The sequence below is a fragment of the Histoplasma capsulatum genome, assembly GCF_000150115.1.
Source record: "Histoplasma capsulatum G186AR genomic scaffold supercont2.12, whole genome shotgun sequence".
In the NCBI taxonomy this organism is placed as follows: Eukaryota; Fungi; Ascomycota; class Eurotiomycetes; order Onygenales; family Ajellomycetaceae; genus Histoplasma; species Histoplasma capsulatum.
Window position 1 is genome coordinate 424,792 of NW_025544812.1, and position 14,198 is coordinate 438,989.

The following is a 14,198-nucleotide window of genomic DNA, read 5'->3' on the forward strand; positions in this document are numbered from 1 at the left end:
AGTAACGAACCCCTGAACATTCGTGAGCTTAGCATGCGCTAAACTGGTTCCCGAAAAGCGAGCACGCTTACAGCTGATTGGTCAGTGCAGACCTCACTTCAACTCCAACCGTGAATCCCACCAGACTTGAACTCACAGATAACTGCCCGCAACACTGTCATGGCTGACGAAAAATACGGATTGTTAACGATTCGCATTATAGCCCTTCGACAGCGAAATGCCTGAACCACAGAATCCCCGGTCGAGTGGTCATTTTGTATCATGGCCTGAGGTAAGCACAGAGTTCCAACTGCCTGCAAACAATGACTGTCCCCACACACATGAACATGACACGGTCTCACTGACAAGTTACTATTGCTCGCCACTTTTCAGATATTTTCGCAGCATGAGTCAAATTTGAATCGACACCTCCAAATATGTCTTATGGTAAAGCAGCATGTTGTCCAAGAAAGCCCATCCGCCCGAGTCCTGTCGTCAATGGTGGATCGAACGCAAGAGCTGCTCAGGCTGCTGGACGACCTCAGAATTGAATTTGTAATGCCACTGTTCCAGTCCTCGAGTTAGGGCGACACTTTTTGACATATGAAATCGTATTAGATGCCGCAGTGTACTGCAACCAGGATCCTCTCGAGCAAATCTCTGAATAGGGTCGAGGAGCAAAGGACTCTGAATAAAGATGCAGCATTCGTGTGCCACGACCCTTCAAATTCACAGTCAGCTACACTGAATGGAAGTACTCGACATTCTCATGATGGATCAAGCGCGGCTGCTGGGACGCCGATCCCTCCGTTTGTGTTTGACAAGCGACCTATACCGTGTCCCCTCCCTCAGCATTTAGGGGGTAGGAATAAACGCACATCGGATTATGAAGGCGGAACTGGAAATAATGACGAAATTACTGTTGCCTTGCCGTCAAGGAAGCGGCAGAAGTTTTGCTCAGCTGAAAACGGTGAGGCCGTTGATGGGGACAACGCGTGTGCAAGCACTTCAAACCGTTTCGTCGAAACTGAAGATATCTCGGCGGAGGTCGAGGCGCGACTTAAAGCAAAAGAAGAAAACCGACGACGTAGAGCGGAGAAACGAGAAAAGAAGAGGAAAAGAAGTAGCTCTGGGTCAGCTTCTGGGGCGTCTGGACCCGACCGCTCATCGCAGCAACGAACCAAACGATCCAGGGTGCATTATGGCGCGGACGGAGAAGAGCTCTCTTCCACTTGTCCAACAGACGTACATATACCGAGACATGAAAAAAAGAAAACCCATCGGCGATGTCCATGAAATCTTAAAGGACAACGAGGGAAACCACGGTGGAATAATGAACAAAAGCCGAGGAAGTCACGATCCAAGCTTCGTATGGAATATATACAGCGGCGTATATGATTCCTATACTGTCCTAATCCTATGTTGGTCTATATTATGTCAATATTATATTGGACTCTCTGTCTTCAGCCATTCCGTGATGGACAATTCCACGAAAGCCAACCCCTTGCTCGCTTTCTTCTCCAAGCTGTCCTGCTCTCGTTTTCCCTCCTCGCACGGGATGGCGCTCTGTCCGTCGCGCCTTCTCTCTTTACTTTCCTTTCCGAGCCTAGTTTATAACAGCTCCTACGAGTTGTAAGAGCTAACGGACTCCAGAAAACAGGTGCTGTGGAACTTTATTACTCCGCAATGATTAACCTAGGTTCGTCCCTGCTGGCGGCGAAGTGATGATGCGCCGTTCTCATTTTTACACCATTCTCTAAGGCTTTCTTGCTGGAGGCAAAATCTGACCAAACTTTCCAGCCTCTTCTATAAAATCCCCTTCATCTACTGCTGGTCCCTTCCTTTCTTCATCTTTCTTACAATGTCCGTACGTCGCTCATTGCTCAAATCGATAGAGTTACGTAATTTTGGCCCTTTATACCTTTCGTTTCTGGCTTCCCAGACCTACTTTGCGTATTTATACTTCTCTGCGTGAAAGCCTTCGCCACAATTTTGACTTCCTTCTGCAAAAAGGTGGCTCAAATTCCTCCAACACCCATTTTATTCCCTACATCTTTGAAGCTCGAGATATCAAACCCGTTTTTATACTGCTTCTTTACTTCTGGCTATCTTCCGGCACAGGGGCATTTTTATCTCTCTACATCGAATTTCCAGCGGAGCAACTTCAAATATCGCCATATCTTACAACACTGAACGGAGTCTTGCCAATTAATCTACTCACCTTAGCCTTCTTACCTTGTCCCAACAACTCTCACCAGCGACTTTGTTGATTTTTCAGAAAACCTCGAACGATTAAGCTTTGGTAACGGCCGGCCAAATATCCCAGCAGCCTTTTTAAGTGTCAGCGGATCAGACTCTACCTAGTTGATATACTCGGGTAGCTGAAGCTCCAATGTGGTGGAATTCCAACCTGTTTGATTCACCACAATCTTTCCGAAGCTCCAGCGGACATTCAGCAACTTATTGAAACCTTGTCGATCTAAACATCACAAAGGAGGGATATATGAGCCTTCGTTTTTAAACTCTCCAATATGTCACCCCACAACGGTGGAAGCAACCAAATTAACAACTTCGAGATCGTCGTTGAGGGTGTGTGTTCCCTCCTATTCAATTTACCTCTTGTTATCATTGACAAGTGAACTGACACCCCTGATTTAGATTTTTTCATGGAGGCTGTCCTAGGGTAAATATAAACCCTTGGCGCACTGTCCTCCTGTTGGTTGATCGTTGCCTGAACCGCAGTCGTCTCTGTAGCAGTGGTACAATCGAAATTCCTCCCAGAGACTACTTGCCGAAACCAATCGAAAACATGGATGTGCATGAAGGTCTGGAAACGGGCTATACTGGGCTGGGAGAAATTGGACTCAATGACACAATTTTCGAAACTATAAACGACAATGCCAGTTTCTTCAATATGTCATTTAATCCGCCACTCGTTCCCAAGGAGAGATACCACCAGGCATGCTGCGATACACTTTACAAAGAGCATTGCGATATTTCCACCATCTTTATAGACCTCACCTTGGCGTCCTTTAAGAATGTGGCAGAACCACGCCTCACTTTGGCAGACGATATAAGTCAAGCAGTGTCAGAAATGCCGACTCCCAAAAGCTGTTTGCAGGAGTCACACCCATCAAAAACTCCTCCACTGCCTTTTCACAACCCCAGCTCGCCAACTCGCCCAACATGTGGTCCAGCACCTCCAACCACTCCTCCCAAAAAGATTGGTCATCAACCAAGAAATTCCTCTCGAGGAAATTCTCCGCATCGTCCTCAACATGGTGAATGCGGTCGAGAGAATCCGCACGTTGGCTCTGAAAGCCGAATCACAAAGAAATACAAAAACCCGCTTACCGCATCGCTTAAACAGTTTACGAGGGAACTGATCGAAGGTCCCGACGCATTGAAAAATGGGTTGTGCATAACACAGGAAGCCATGCCCGTCAAGCGCATGAGCTATGTTAAACTTTTAGAGAAAGAGAGCAAGAGTTTTGCACTAAGAATTTGAGAAGGATAAATGTGGTGGTTCCCTATTTTTATTTATGGCCCGCTATCGTATGTTTCGTTCGCTTTCGCTGATCCAGTTTTTGTTTTATTGTGAGAACTGGATTTTGGAGGGGCTAAGGCTGCTTGGGTTGGACAACGTGAGAAATCGCCGGGCCACCTTGCAAACGCTAAATTGCACTGCTGGGTTTGGAATTGATTTTACAGGGATGTTCAATTGTTTTTTTCTCCTTTCCTTGTATTCCTCACAACTTGCAATCATCTTGTACAGAACGCGCTTGTTTTGCAATATTTAGAAACTCTGGTGGCTGGGATGTTTTTCACCCTTTTCTAAATTGTAACTTAAGGGAAATTTTGCAGAATGGACTTCCTTCTTTGCTTTTCATACTGGATGTCAGTACTGTCAAATCGGTAGTCGGAGCAATGAATGATCCAAGAATTTTGTATCCTTTGTATGGATGGCAAGAAGTCAAAAGGCGCGGGTCCTAAAGAGTCCCATGCGCGTAATATTGTAAAAATACTTGAAAAAGAGGTGGCCAACTAATCCTATCGTACATTGGGGGTTATCTCGGTCGAGTATCACACATTGCTCTGGTGCCCAGGGAGATGAGAGTGCACGTAACTTTCATCATCAAAGTGTAGCCATCTCTTTTCCACCACAATTTCCTTTTACCACTTTCCACACATCAATACTTTTACAGTAGGCGGATGAATAAAAGACAAACAGAGTCAAAATAAGGATCATCATGTTGGAGACGTCGCAGTTCGAAGAGTGGATATAGTACTCTGCTGCTTAGGGGGATAGGAGAAGAGCCACGGATGCTCTGTGAGCTTGAGGTACCATGATAACCAGATCCAGCAATTGAGAAAGCGGAATAGTACATGTTTGTACACATACGATCTTCGCCTCTTCATGCTTCTCCCACTCGTCAAAAGGACTCGAAGTCGACCTCTCAGCTTACAGAAGTAGTTTCGAGCCCTTTCCAAAATGAGAATCTCCGAAACTCCATGTCTAGCTCTTGTGACGATAAGGCTGAAGAGATGTCAGAACACGACGAGGAAAACGACCCGATGGTTGGGATTTGACAATCGTAGCAGCGCATCGTCTAGCGAATCCCCTCTGGATGGACAATGAGAGACATAACCTGAAAAATCACCTTAAAGGTTCACACCCCGCAAGAAAATCCAAATATTCATCTGCTCCTACTTCCCTTTTCCGTTCCGCCTCCACTTTTTACCTCATCCTCTTCACCCAACTCACCATCCTTCTGGCCCCAAGTCACCACATCCCAAATATGTTCCTTGATCAAATCTCCATACCCCTTCCCTTCCTCTAGTGCCTTCTGCTCTTCCCTGCGCCTCCGTTCCTTCCACCCTTCCCTCTCCCCACCCATCCACACCTTTTGCACAATACTCATCTCCTTCTCCTCCGCTTGTCTCTGCTTCCACCTCTCCAGCTCCTGACCTACAATATTCCCTTCCCGCATCTCAGCCTCCCGCACAGCGCGCAGCTGTGCCTGCATCGCCTCTGCCTGCGGCGTAGGCAGGTCGCGGAACACAGTCGGCCGGTTCTCGCCGACTGTGCGCGACCGGAGCTGTCCGACTATACTGCTCCCTGTGTGAATGGAGGAGATGCGATTTGCGGACACGAGGAACGCAGCGCCAAGGCTGAAGGTGTAAAAGTCTAGTTTGCGCGGCGGCAGAGCGATGAAAACGGGTGATGCAAATAGGAAGGTATAAGCGGCGAAGTTTTTGAATTTCTCATAGTCGGCTTTGCGATCGCGGACGGGATGGGTTGCTGTAGTGGTGGTACTGGAGGATGATTGTGGTGCGGAGGAGTCGGCCGGTGCCATGGCCTGACTTCCAGGGAGGGATCTTTTCCCCTCCTATGAAGGGCTCAGTGAGATCAAGGCGTAGCGGGATATGGATTTGCTTTCTTGTTACAACCAAGGCTTAAGCGCTGTTGTATTGTTTGCTTGCCGGTCTTGGTTCGCGGAATCGGGAGTTAAATGCTAGTAATAGCACTATCTTGCGGACTGTCCTTTTTGTGAAAGAATTGAATATTTATAATTGGAGAGGAGGTAATGGTATATCGGTATTTACAAAATGCCAATTGGAAGACTCAATCTTTGAGTAGATTTTGTAGTTATATTTGGTGGATAAAAAGAAACAGGCATGATGTAAAACTTTTTGTAATGTTCTAGATTGCCCAATTGGGGATAGACAAGTCAAAGATTCAATCCCAGGAGCAATTCTGTTCTATAAAAGTAAAGCAAAAATTCGCCGGCATTAACTATCAGATTGAATTCACTTGAAACAGCAACGCGGATTAATACCAATTATTTCATAAATTTCTTGAGCATCTTCCTATAGTCATTGAAAGGATTTTTTGCGTCCAAAGTCAAATCAACAACCTCATCCAATGATTATTTCTCCTATTATAGCCCCTAGAAAATAAGAAATGCTAGTATTTGAGTAACGTATTTAATTTAAGTCGCTATTTCGGAACTTCCATCAGCCACTCATCGTCCTAGAACGAGCCATATAAATTTCGCATACCCTCCCTTTCCTATGTCCATCTACGAGTACTTTTCCCGCCAGCCAAACCACAAAGTTGCTTTTTCATCTCTTGTTTCGCGTCAACGGAGAATACGGAATCGATAGCGATAAACCATCTACTAAACGGTGGGTGCGAGCTTCTAACTCTCAATATCCACACGCATGTTTGGCCAAAGTCCCCCCTTACCACACAACTTTCTTCCAATCAATTCCAGTTTGAGATGGCAGAACGGTTCGATACCTGATAGAGCCATCTTCATTCTCTCCGGCTGGCTCGATCAGTCCGGCGGATATTTCATCCATTATGCGGGCATAGTTCTCGTCCTTATTCACTTTGCAGCGCACCGTGGCGGATTCGCAGTGCGCTGTCAATGCTGTGCTAGTTTTAAACATGCGCAAGCACCCGGGACAGCTACACGGATGAGAAAGGCACTCTTGTTAGGGCTTATTCTTAATTTCCCAAGGAGGTAATGTTGGGCGAAGCGAAGGGGCAGGTGTGCATAAAGGTGTATATGGGGGAGACAGGAAACAACCAAATAAGTGGATAGGTTACAGATGGTGAAGATGTTCATACCGGAAAACACCACCCATATGGATACCAGACTTAATGTGGCTCTCGAATCCTTTCTCACTATCAAATACCTTATCACATACACATACCCACTTGCCCATAGCGGGACTGAAGAACTTAGAAGGACTCCATGGTTCCTGTTGGCGTTTCTCGACAGCCCCGCCTGTCCGAGGAATAGGCGATGCGGCAAATTTGCTTTCCCAAGTTCCCCAAGTTTTCTCGGATGCCTTTGATGACGTCTCGTCAAAATCGATCAAAAGGGCTTTTTTGTCGCGCGGGGTTATCTGTTGGCCGCTGTTGCTAGTGCGGAAACTGCTTCTAGATCCCTCCTCATCACGGCAAAATCCGGCGTCAGAATACGTCGTGAAGTCTCTCTCCTCCGGGTCCATCTCCACGTCTTGCCCTTCTCCGAGGGTTGGCCAGAGGCTCATACCGCGGAGTTGCACAGAGGCCGTGTCCCATCCACCACTGCTCCCTGTGGCGGCCGGCTTACTGCTCGCATCCAGCGTGGACATCGTTTCATGCCTATCTAGGAGAGAGAGGCCAGTACCACCATCCACGCTCGAAGTGATAGATGAACCAGGAAGCTCCAAGCCGTTTCCAATAGGGTCCAAGACCCGGGACATCACGGTCCTGAGAGCTTCCTTTTTGACACGCTGTTCCCTATACCGCTCTGCAGAGAACGACGGACACTGGTCGTTTTCTATATGACACATGTACGCATGGGCACGGCTGAACTTGGCAGAGCAGAAGTGGCAGACCATCTCTTGGTTGGCCCTATGGAACTGTTTAAAGTATGAGTTGCGCGTCTTCAGGGGTTATAGGAAATACATGGAATCGTAGTAATAGACAATGTGCATGACAGCGGTGGGTAGGAAATGGAAATGACAGCCGATTAAGTAAAACTCGATAGATACCACAAGCAGCAAAGCATCATACCTGAGTAAAATGTGTGTTCTTGCCCCCCTCGCTTTTAAATTCTTCTCCGCAGCAAGGACAGACAATATGGCTGTTGCTCTCGAGTTTATGGGCGAACAATTCCCTCTCATCTTCGAAGTCCAGGTCGCAACGCGCACAGTATTCATGGTCAATGAACTGGATTTTGTGTTTTCGAAGTTCCTTCTGAGTAGCGAAGGTACGGTTGCAATTGTCAAAGGTGCAGACGATTCTAGGACTGACTTCTTTGGAGTCCATGTCGGGGGTTTTTGTCGTTAGCTGGCTGGTTGATGGGAGGTGGTTATATCCTTCGGTGATGCTGGGGAAAGAGAGGAGAAATAATGTTTACAGAAGTAAAGAATAAAGAAGAACGAGACGGAAGCAGATAGTGTTCTTATAGCTTCTTGTTCACCTGAGCCAGGGATCCTCGACGGCAGGTGAATGTTTTATCTGATGAGTAATGCGAGAAGCATCCCACAGCTCACTATCACTACCTGGGTTATAATTAAATGGGTGTATCATATAAACGGAAATTGATATTGAGCAAAATTTCTTTTCGATGTTTGTTTGCCCATCCTATCGGTTTAATCATGGATAATAACAAAGCAGTATTTCTCATTTGGCATTTTGCGTACCTATCAGCTAGTGATCCGTACTATTACCTAGCGATGACTTAAAAGCCTTAAATCAAGAAATAGGGTGAATATTTTTCAGCATAGAAGATAGGATCAAGGTTTTATATAATATCGCCGTCCTCCATTTACCCATTTCCATTTCAAATCCCGCTTAGAATCGTGAATACGGAAGCCTATCGTAGTGAATTAATCAGCTCAAAAAGCACATTCTATATCCTACGGCTGAAATGGATAGATCCAAAAAAAGGTCCCACAAACGTATAAAAAATGATAATAGAATTGCACATACCACTTCCCCCTCCACGTCACGACTGCCCAATCATTTCCATCCTTATCAGTCTCCTTCTCAACCTTGGTCGAGAACGAAATCGCACTCATAATTCCATCTCCAAACTTCTCATTCATCACCGCTTTATATGCATACCCGTAATTCTGCACAATCTCATACAGACGATAGATCAAGGGGTCCTTAGGTGGGAAGGGGACGGATTTGCCCCGGTCCGGGAACCCGCTCAGAAGGAACTCCAACTGGCCATAGTTAATGCCAAGGACCTCGGCCAACTTGTCAATATCTTCTGCGGAGGCTTTTGCTTGTCCGTAGAAGATAGCTGCGGTGGCTACTTCATTCCGGCCAATGTGGGATGCGATTTTCTCGAAAGAGAGCCTCTTGTCGGCTTTGGCTTTGAAGAGCACTGCGGATGAGGTGGGGAGGTTAGGATGTTCGGAGATCTGGGCGGAATAGGTTAATCACCTGTTCACCGGTACCTTTTTCCAAGGAAGATACTTTACATCGAGAGTTGTGAGGTTGATATTGGACATGCTGTATCGTATGCTGCGTGGAGATTCACTGATTGTATTGTCTGTGGTGCGGGATGGTGTGGAATGTCATTAGGTCTGTCGAATTGACGGGCTTTCAGGATCGTCTTCCCTGTCTCTCTGCAATGCAAGCCACAAGGAGGAATGCCGGACATATATAGGATCGAGACCAAGTTTATGACTAAGAATTTCGTAGCGATTATGCGGCGCAATGACGGCTCAACATCCTTCTCCGAAGCCCACCTGGGCAGTTGAAAGGGGCGCGGGGTTGCTTGGAGATGAGGGGTAGCGAGTGAGGGGAAGAGCACACGGCAGGAACTGGGAGAAGAAGCCACACTAACATACCTTTATACGAATGTACTGTGCATGGGATAGGGTTCTGCTGAGGGGAGTCGAACTCCAATTTTGCTGATATAAATTTTGATGTTTCAAAGCAAGTAGTTATTTATGTAAATCCGCTGCAAAACCATTTCTGATCAAGCCTGCACAATTCACCATGACGTCATCCCGCTTGGAGCTTATTTTGATACGGTTATCGCAGGATATCTTGGAGAACACACAGATGTCTTGTTTATGGCGAGATTCAATGCGGAGTTATTATACCCAAATCAATGCCATCTCCTACACTTCACACTGATGTGGTGCAATCCCCCAATCCTGAAAAATATATTGACCCCCGCTTGGACTGAGATATTCCCATTGGGATTGGCTTCGTTTCAAGCTTCCTGACAGAAGTGCAATTGTCTGCGATGGTTCCGTCCCGCTCCGCAAATATGTACCCATCCCACAAAATTGAGGAGGTGCTGTACGTCAGATAAAAGTCAAAGATACTAATTGGATTTTGAAATCTAATAAATGCCCATCCATGTTGCCTTCACAGCAGGTATCGATGCTTAGCGTTAGGCGTTCCCATAGTTTACATTGTATGTCTGGTCCCACACCTTGCTTTTCTTCTCCTCAAAGCCTTCCAGGTAATCTGACTGTATTCTCCCTTCCATACCCCGTAGCGCTCCCGCCCGTGCGTCAACAATCGGGCTCATCCACTCCGTCTCCGTTTTGCCCTGGGCCGAACGAACCGGGAAAGAAGCAGCGCCTAGCCCCGTCGGCCTGCTGTTCACATAGATATTTTCCCATCGGCCCTGTGGTACGACATATGTCTCATGAAATATAGAGACATGGGGAGTGTCATTCACGACGCTCGACCAATATTTCACTCCCTTAATGTGTAACGGCCCGTGGGCGTATTTGTGCAGCGACTCGAAATCCCGGAAGTACATCACGTTCATAAGCTCATTACTTGTTGTGTCCTCTGTACTGATCCAGGCCGAGGAGCCTAGGTACCCGGACTCCTCGGCAGTCTCTCGGAGCTCCCGTACCATTTTAGAGAAGTAGTCGGCCAATTTTAAAAACACAGGATCGAAGGTTCCAAGGGGGTGACTGGACTTCGCTCCTATCAAGAATACGACGAGGGGTCGCTCGGCAAAGGTCGAGCCAAAGGATCCGTCCGAGCGAGGCATTTGGGCCGTAAATTTGGTGAGAAGTACATTTGAGAGGTAGCGGTTCTTTGTCCAGCCCAAGGCCATGAGAAGATTGTTACCGAACCGGTAAGCAAGAACTGCGACGGCTGGGAGGAGAGAAAGATAGCCCAACAGAGCAACAACCACGCCTTGGATCAACCCGCCGACCAGAAGCCATGTGGTGATAGTGAAATTGTCGCGGATAATGTTGGTTCGGCGGTTTTGACTGAGCGTTTTTCTCAGTTGCATGTACGATGGCGTTTTTTGTGGTGATGAAAGTGGATGAAACGACTTTTCGGCCATCGTGTTGTATTCTAGGCTTGGTCGAATGGATTTTGGGATTATTATAACTTTAAGCGGTTTGTTAGCCCTGCAAATAGGGGGTGTCAATGAAGCAAAGACACAAATAATTCCTTCGTTCCTTCACTCTGGCAGGAATAACCGGAAGCAGTCCGTAATTAGGATCTTTATATCCATTCCACCAGGACCGGAGCTGAACCCTCAGGGTTGAAGGGCTTCTAAGCATGTCACATCGCCAACGGAGGTATTTCTGACTCAACATTTAAAATCAAGACCGAACATCGACGGACTCAAGTAGGGCGGTGGGGAAGGAGCCCGGCGCATCCATACAACGCTAGATATACACTGGAGATGATAAATCTGCTACAAACCAATTGACAAGTTAGACAAAGTATTCGGGGCTAGTAACCATGCCACCTGGGCCAGGGCCATTTGAACTCCAGTCTCGAGATTTCCAAAAATATTTCAAGCAAGACCAAACGCTGAGGTTTCTTCTATTGGCAGAAATCTTGGGATCCATATAATTTCACATTTGGCGCTTGGAACTTCGCATGTAAGAGTGGAGTTCATACCAAGTACCTGTAATCTCCGCCTCAACATCAGATAACAGGGCGATGAAGAGAACTTGCTCCCTGTGGCGATATCTGTATCCGGGGAATAAAACCGGGGCAAGTTATTTGGAAATCCATCACATCAAGATTGTCTATCGAGATAAACACAAGTATATCTACAAACGTCATCCGCGCGGAGGTCATATTTAACACCAGCGTATGAATTCCCAAATATAGTAGCAATGCTGGACCTTGAAGCTCATCAGTTAAGCAAATTCTCCACTCTGTGTATTGGTACACACCTTGAAATATGTCTAGGCTAATGGCCTCCTTGGAGCTGCATGCGAACACACCATTACTAAGGCATTCCAAAAATTTGTCAGACAAAAGCGGCCCTGCTTGGATGCTTGGCTCCTGGTGGAGAAAACCAGCAAGAGGTCGCGATGTTGCGCTTGACGCTGACTGTGATGAAGAAGCTGCGGAAGCTGGATTCTTTAAGTTTTGTAGGGTTGCGAGTCCAAAAAAAAAAAAAAAAAAAAAAAAGGCTGGGACGGTACGGTGTCACATTTGTTGAAACAAGAGGTCGAGGAGTTGGGGGTTTGGGCTTGTTCGTTGACTGCCAAGTTAGCCTGATCGGCATAGAGATATCCACTTCGACTCTGATGGCTCCATATCGGTGGCTTGGAAATTATGTACGGTTCAACGGATGTAGGGAACATCGCAGGATGAAACCTCGGTATCGAGGATTATGCTCCCTGGCCGTACATTGCTCTGTTGAAAACACCATCAACAACGCACGTATATGAGATCTCCCTAGGAGTCTCAACGCATTGACAAGAATACATCGGGGAAACCAATCCTTATTAATTTTTCTCACCGCCAGCGACTACCTCTGCAGGAAGGTCACCATGAGTACCATCAACCAGTTTTCGCAGTTTTCCCTGACACATAATCCCTTTTAAAAATTGCACCAAAGCCTCTCCCTCTCGCTTCGCTCCAGGCTCATCCTCTCCACGCCTATTACTCTGGCCCCCAATCCTATCCCGAACCCACACGTCGAGGTTCCTTAATCCTCTGACCGTCAACATAGGCTCCAGCCACTTCGCCTCCGTCGATCGATCCAAATACTGCGCATCGTAATTCATACAAAAGCCAAGCTCCACCAAGCCGTCCATCCTACTGCTCACAATCGCCCAAAACTCGTCCCACGGCTCGTCCCACAACGTATATTGTTCGTACGAGGCATAACCGGTCGCACCAGGACGTACCGGCGCCATTGTTAAACACGGCAAACCAATCCAGGTGCTCCACAACCGCTTGACGAGCGCCAGATGGTGAGGTGACACCATGTGCGCAAAGAGGATCCAAGTCTTGAGCTCAGAGGCTTCGAAGCTGAGTTCTGAATAGAGCACGGCGGCTGCCTCGTTGTATAGTTGCTTGTTTGCGTATAGGATGGAAGTGGGTAGATGGGCGAGGGCTGAATGTGGCGTCTTAATTCTTGACTTACATGTATCATCGCAGTGAGAGATTTTGGCCAAGGACTCGCGTATGGACGGGATGGCGCCGTCGGCTAGGGAGAGATGGGGGCAACAGGTCCCGTCAAGGTGCGGAGTTGACTGACGGCAGCGAAGTAGGTAGAGGTTTTCTTTAACATGGAAAAGGTGAATGGCTTGGTCACAGCTAAAGAGAGCAAAGTAAATTTGGTTGCGGATCTCTGGCGGAAGGGAGAAAAAGGGGAAAGACGATTGGCCATTGATTGGGCAGTTGTCATGGTCGATTGAGCGTTTTTGGCGCTTCTTGCTTGTGAGAAGTTTATGCGAATGGAGGCTCTCGAAGAATTTACGCATTATTTGGCTCAATATCGTGATTTTGAGGTGTTGAGCTGCGGGAATGTTTTCCTAAGGACGCATGGGCAGAATAAAATAGTTGGGAGCATCACCGATCTGCCAAGCACAGACATGACGGCAAATGGGTCTGTGCTGCTGAAGCTTGGCTGGGATTTCTCCGAGCATCTCACATCTTAGCCATCCTGGGTTAGGATGAGGACTAATGTTGTTAGGGTTCACCAAGAGTAATCTTCTGAGAAATTGGAGGAGAAAAAACAAAGCCCCTCCTCATAGTGTTTATGCTGATTTGGTTTCAAGGTTTGGAGCCACAGAAAGGTTTCCCGCCAAAAACCAAAACTCAGCTCCCGCTCGCCAATTTTATCCCTGGATGGTTGGAATGGTGCCTTCTTGGCGACTATCGTCCAGGGCACATAACGAGCACAGTGGACGATGAAATAATCCTCTTGTCAACGATTTTCATAATTGCATCGCTGATGCGTCCGCAAAGCTCCCTCAGAATGGCAGATGAGGGCATTAACCTTGCTCGTCCCCTTACGAGAACCGGCTCACAAGTACTTTGATTGACTGTGAACACAGCCGAAGGGCGGCAGTCCTTGAGAGTTTTACTGCTGAAAGGCCTTGACCCCCTCTGTAGCAAAGCGGCGGAAAGAGGCATAGATATCCCACACCAAATCCAGGCTTAAGATCGTTCGTTGCCTGCGCGAATCCCGAATCCCGGCGCAGCTGAACGTCGCAACTTGATTGCTGAGTGCAAGTTTGCTTGCCTGATTATGCAGCAATTTTATGCAGTAGGCTGGGGGAGAAGGTCTGTGTGGCTGGTCCACTGAAGTCCGCTGAGGTCCGCTGAAGTCTACGAAAGTCTGCTGACGGCTCTGCGGACAACTCATTGTTAGCATGTTCCTCCGACTCTCTTACCCGGCAAACGGGATCAAGGAAGACGAGATGCATCAAAACCGAGCGCTGTGAGTGGACGGTGACGCCAC

At 47.3% G+C, this 14,198-nt stretch overlaps 7 protein-coding genes across 7 annotated transcripts; 2 read left to right on the forward strand and 5 right to left on the reverse strand.

Annotated features, from left to right (window-relative positions):
- Positions 1–217: 217 nt before the first annotated feature.
- On the forward strand, positions 218–1,766 carry HCBG_07469 (uncharacterized protein; the record flags this gene model as incomplete). The annotated part of the gene is made up of 5 exons (XM_045434518.1): positions 218–271; positions 373–534; positions 598–1,224; positions 1,633–1,678; positions 1,741–1,766. The coding sequence occupies 5 exons, from the start codon at positions 218–220 to the stop codon at positions 1,764–1,766; spliced, it is 915 nt and encodes a 304-aa protein (XP_045284725.1).
- A 744-nt stretch (positions 1,767–2,510) lies between these two features.
- HCBG_07470 (uncharacterized protein) lies at positions 2,511–3,487 on the forward strand (the record flags this gene model as incomplete). Its single annotated transcript, XM_045434519.1, has 3 exons — positions 2,511–2,568; positions 2,638–2,662; positions 2,734–3,487. 3 exons carry the CDS (start codon positions 2,511–2,513, stop codon positions 3,485–3,487), a joined length of 837 nt encoding a protein of 278 aa, XP_045284726.1.
- Positions 3,488–4,676: 1,189 nt separating this feature from the next.
- On the reverse strand, positions 4,677–5,627 carry HCBG_07471 (uncharacterized protein; the record flags this gene model as incomplete). The annotated part of the gene is made up of 1 exon (XM_045434520.1): positions 4,677–5,627. One exon carries the CDS (start codon positions 5,334–5,336, stop codon positions 4,677–4,679), a length of 660 nt encoding a protein of 219 aa, XP_045284727.1.
- A 598-nt stretch (positions 5,628–6,225) lies between these two features.
- On the reverse strand, positions 6,226–7,807 carry HCBG_07472 (uncharacterized protein; the record flags this gene model as incomplete). The annotated part of the gene is given in 4 exon segments (XM_045434521.1): positions 6,226–6,454; positions 6,617–6,684; positions 6,703–7,398; positions 7,553–7,807. The coding sequence occupies 4 exon segments, from the start codon at positions 7,805–7,807 to the stop codon at positions 6,226–6,228; spliced, it is 1,248 nt and encodes a 415-aa protein (XP_045284728.1).
- A 447-nt stretch (positions 7,808–8,254) lies between these two features.
- Positions 8,255–9,003, reverse strand: HCBG_07473 (cyanate hydratase; the record flags this gene model as incomplete). The annotated part of the gene is made up of 3 exons (XM_045434522.1): positions 8,255–8,357; positions 8,474–8,913; positions 8,974–9,003. 3 exons carry the CDS (start codon positions 9,001–9,003, stop codon positions 8,336–8,338), a joined length of 492 nt encoding a protein of 163 aa, XP_045284729.1.
- Positions 9,004–9,899: 896 nt separating this feature from the next.
- Positions 9,900–10,820, reverse strand: HCBG_07474 (uncharacterized protein; the record flags this gene model as incomplete). Its single annotated transcript, XM_045434523.1, has 1 exon — positions 9,900–10,820. One exon carries the CDS (start codon positions 10,818–10,820, stop codon positions 9,900–9,902), a length of 921 nt encoding a protein of 306 aa, XP_045284730.1.
- A 1,411-nt stretch (positions 10,821–12,231) lies between these two features.
- HCBG_07475 (uncharacterized protein) lies at positions 12,232–13,215 on the reverse strand (the record flags this gene model as incomplete). The annotated part of the gene is made up of 1 exon (XM_045434524.1): positions 12,232–13,215. One exon carries the CDS (start codon positions 13,213–13,215, stop codon positions 12,232–12,234), a length of 984 nt encoding a protein of 327 aa, XP_045284731.1.
- Positions 13,216–14,198: the final 983 nt, after the last annotated feature.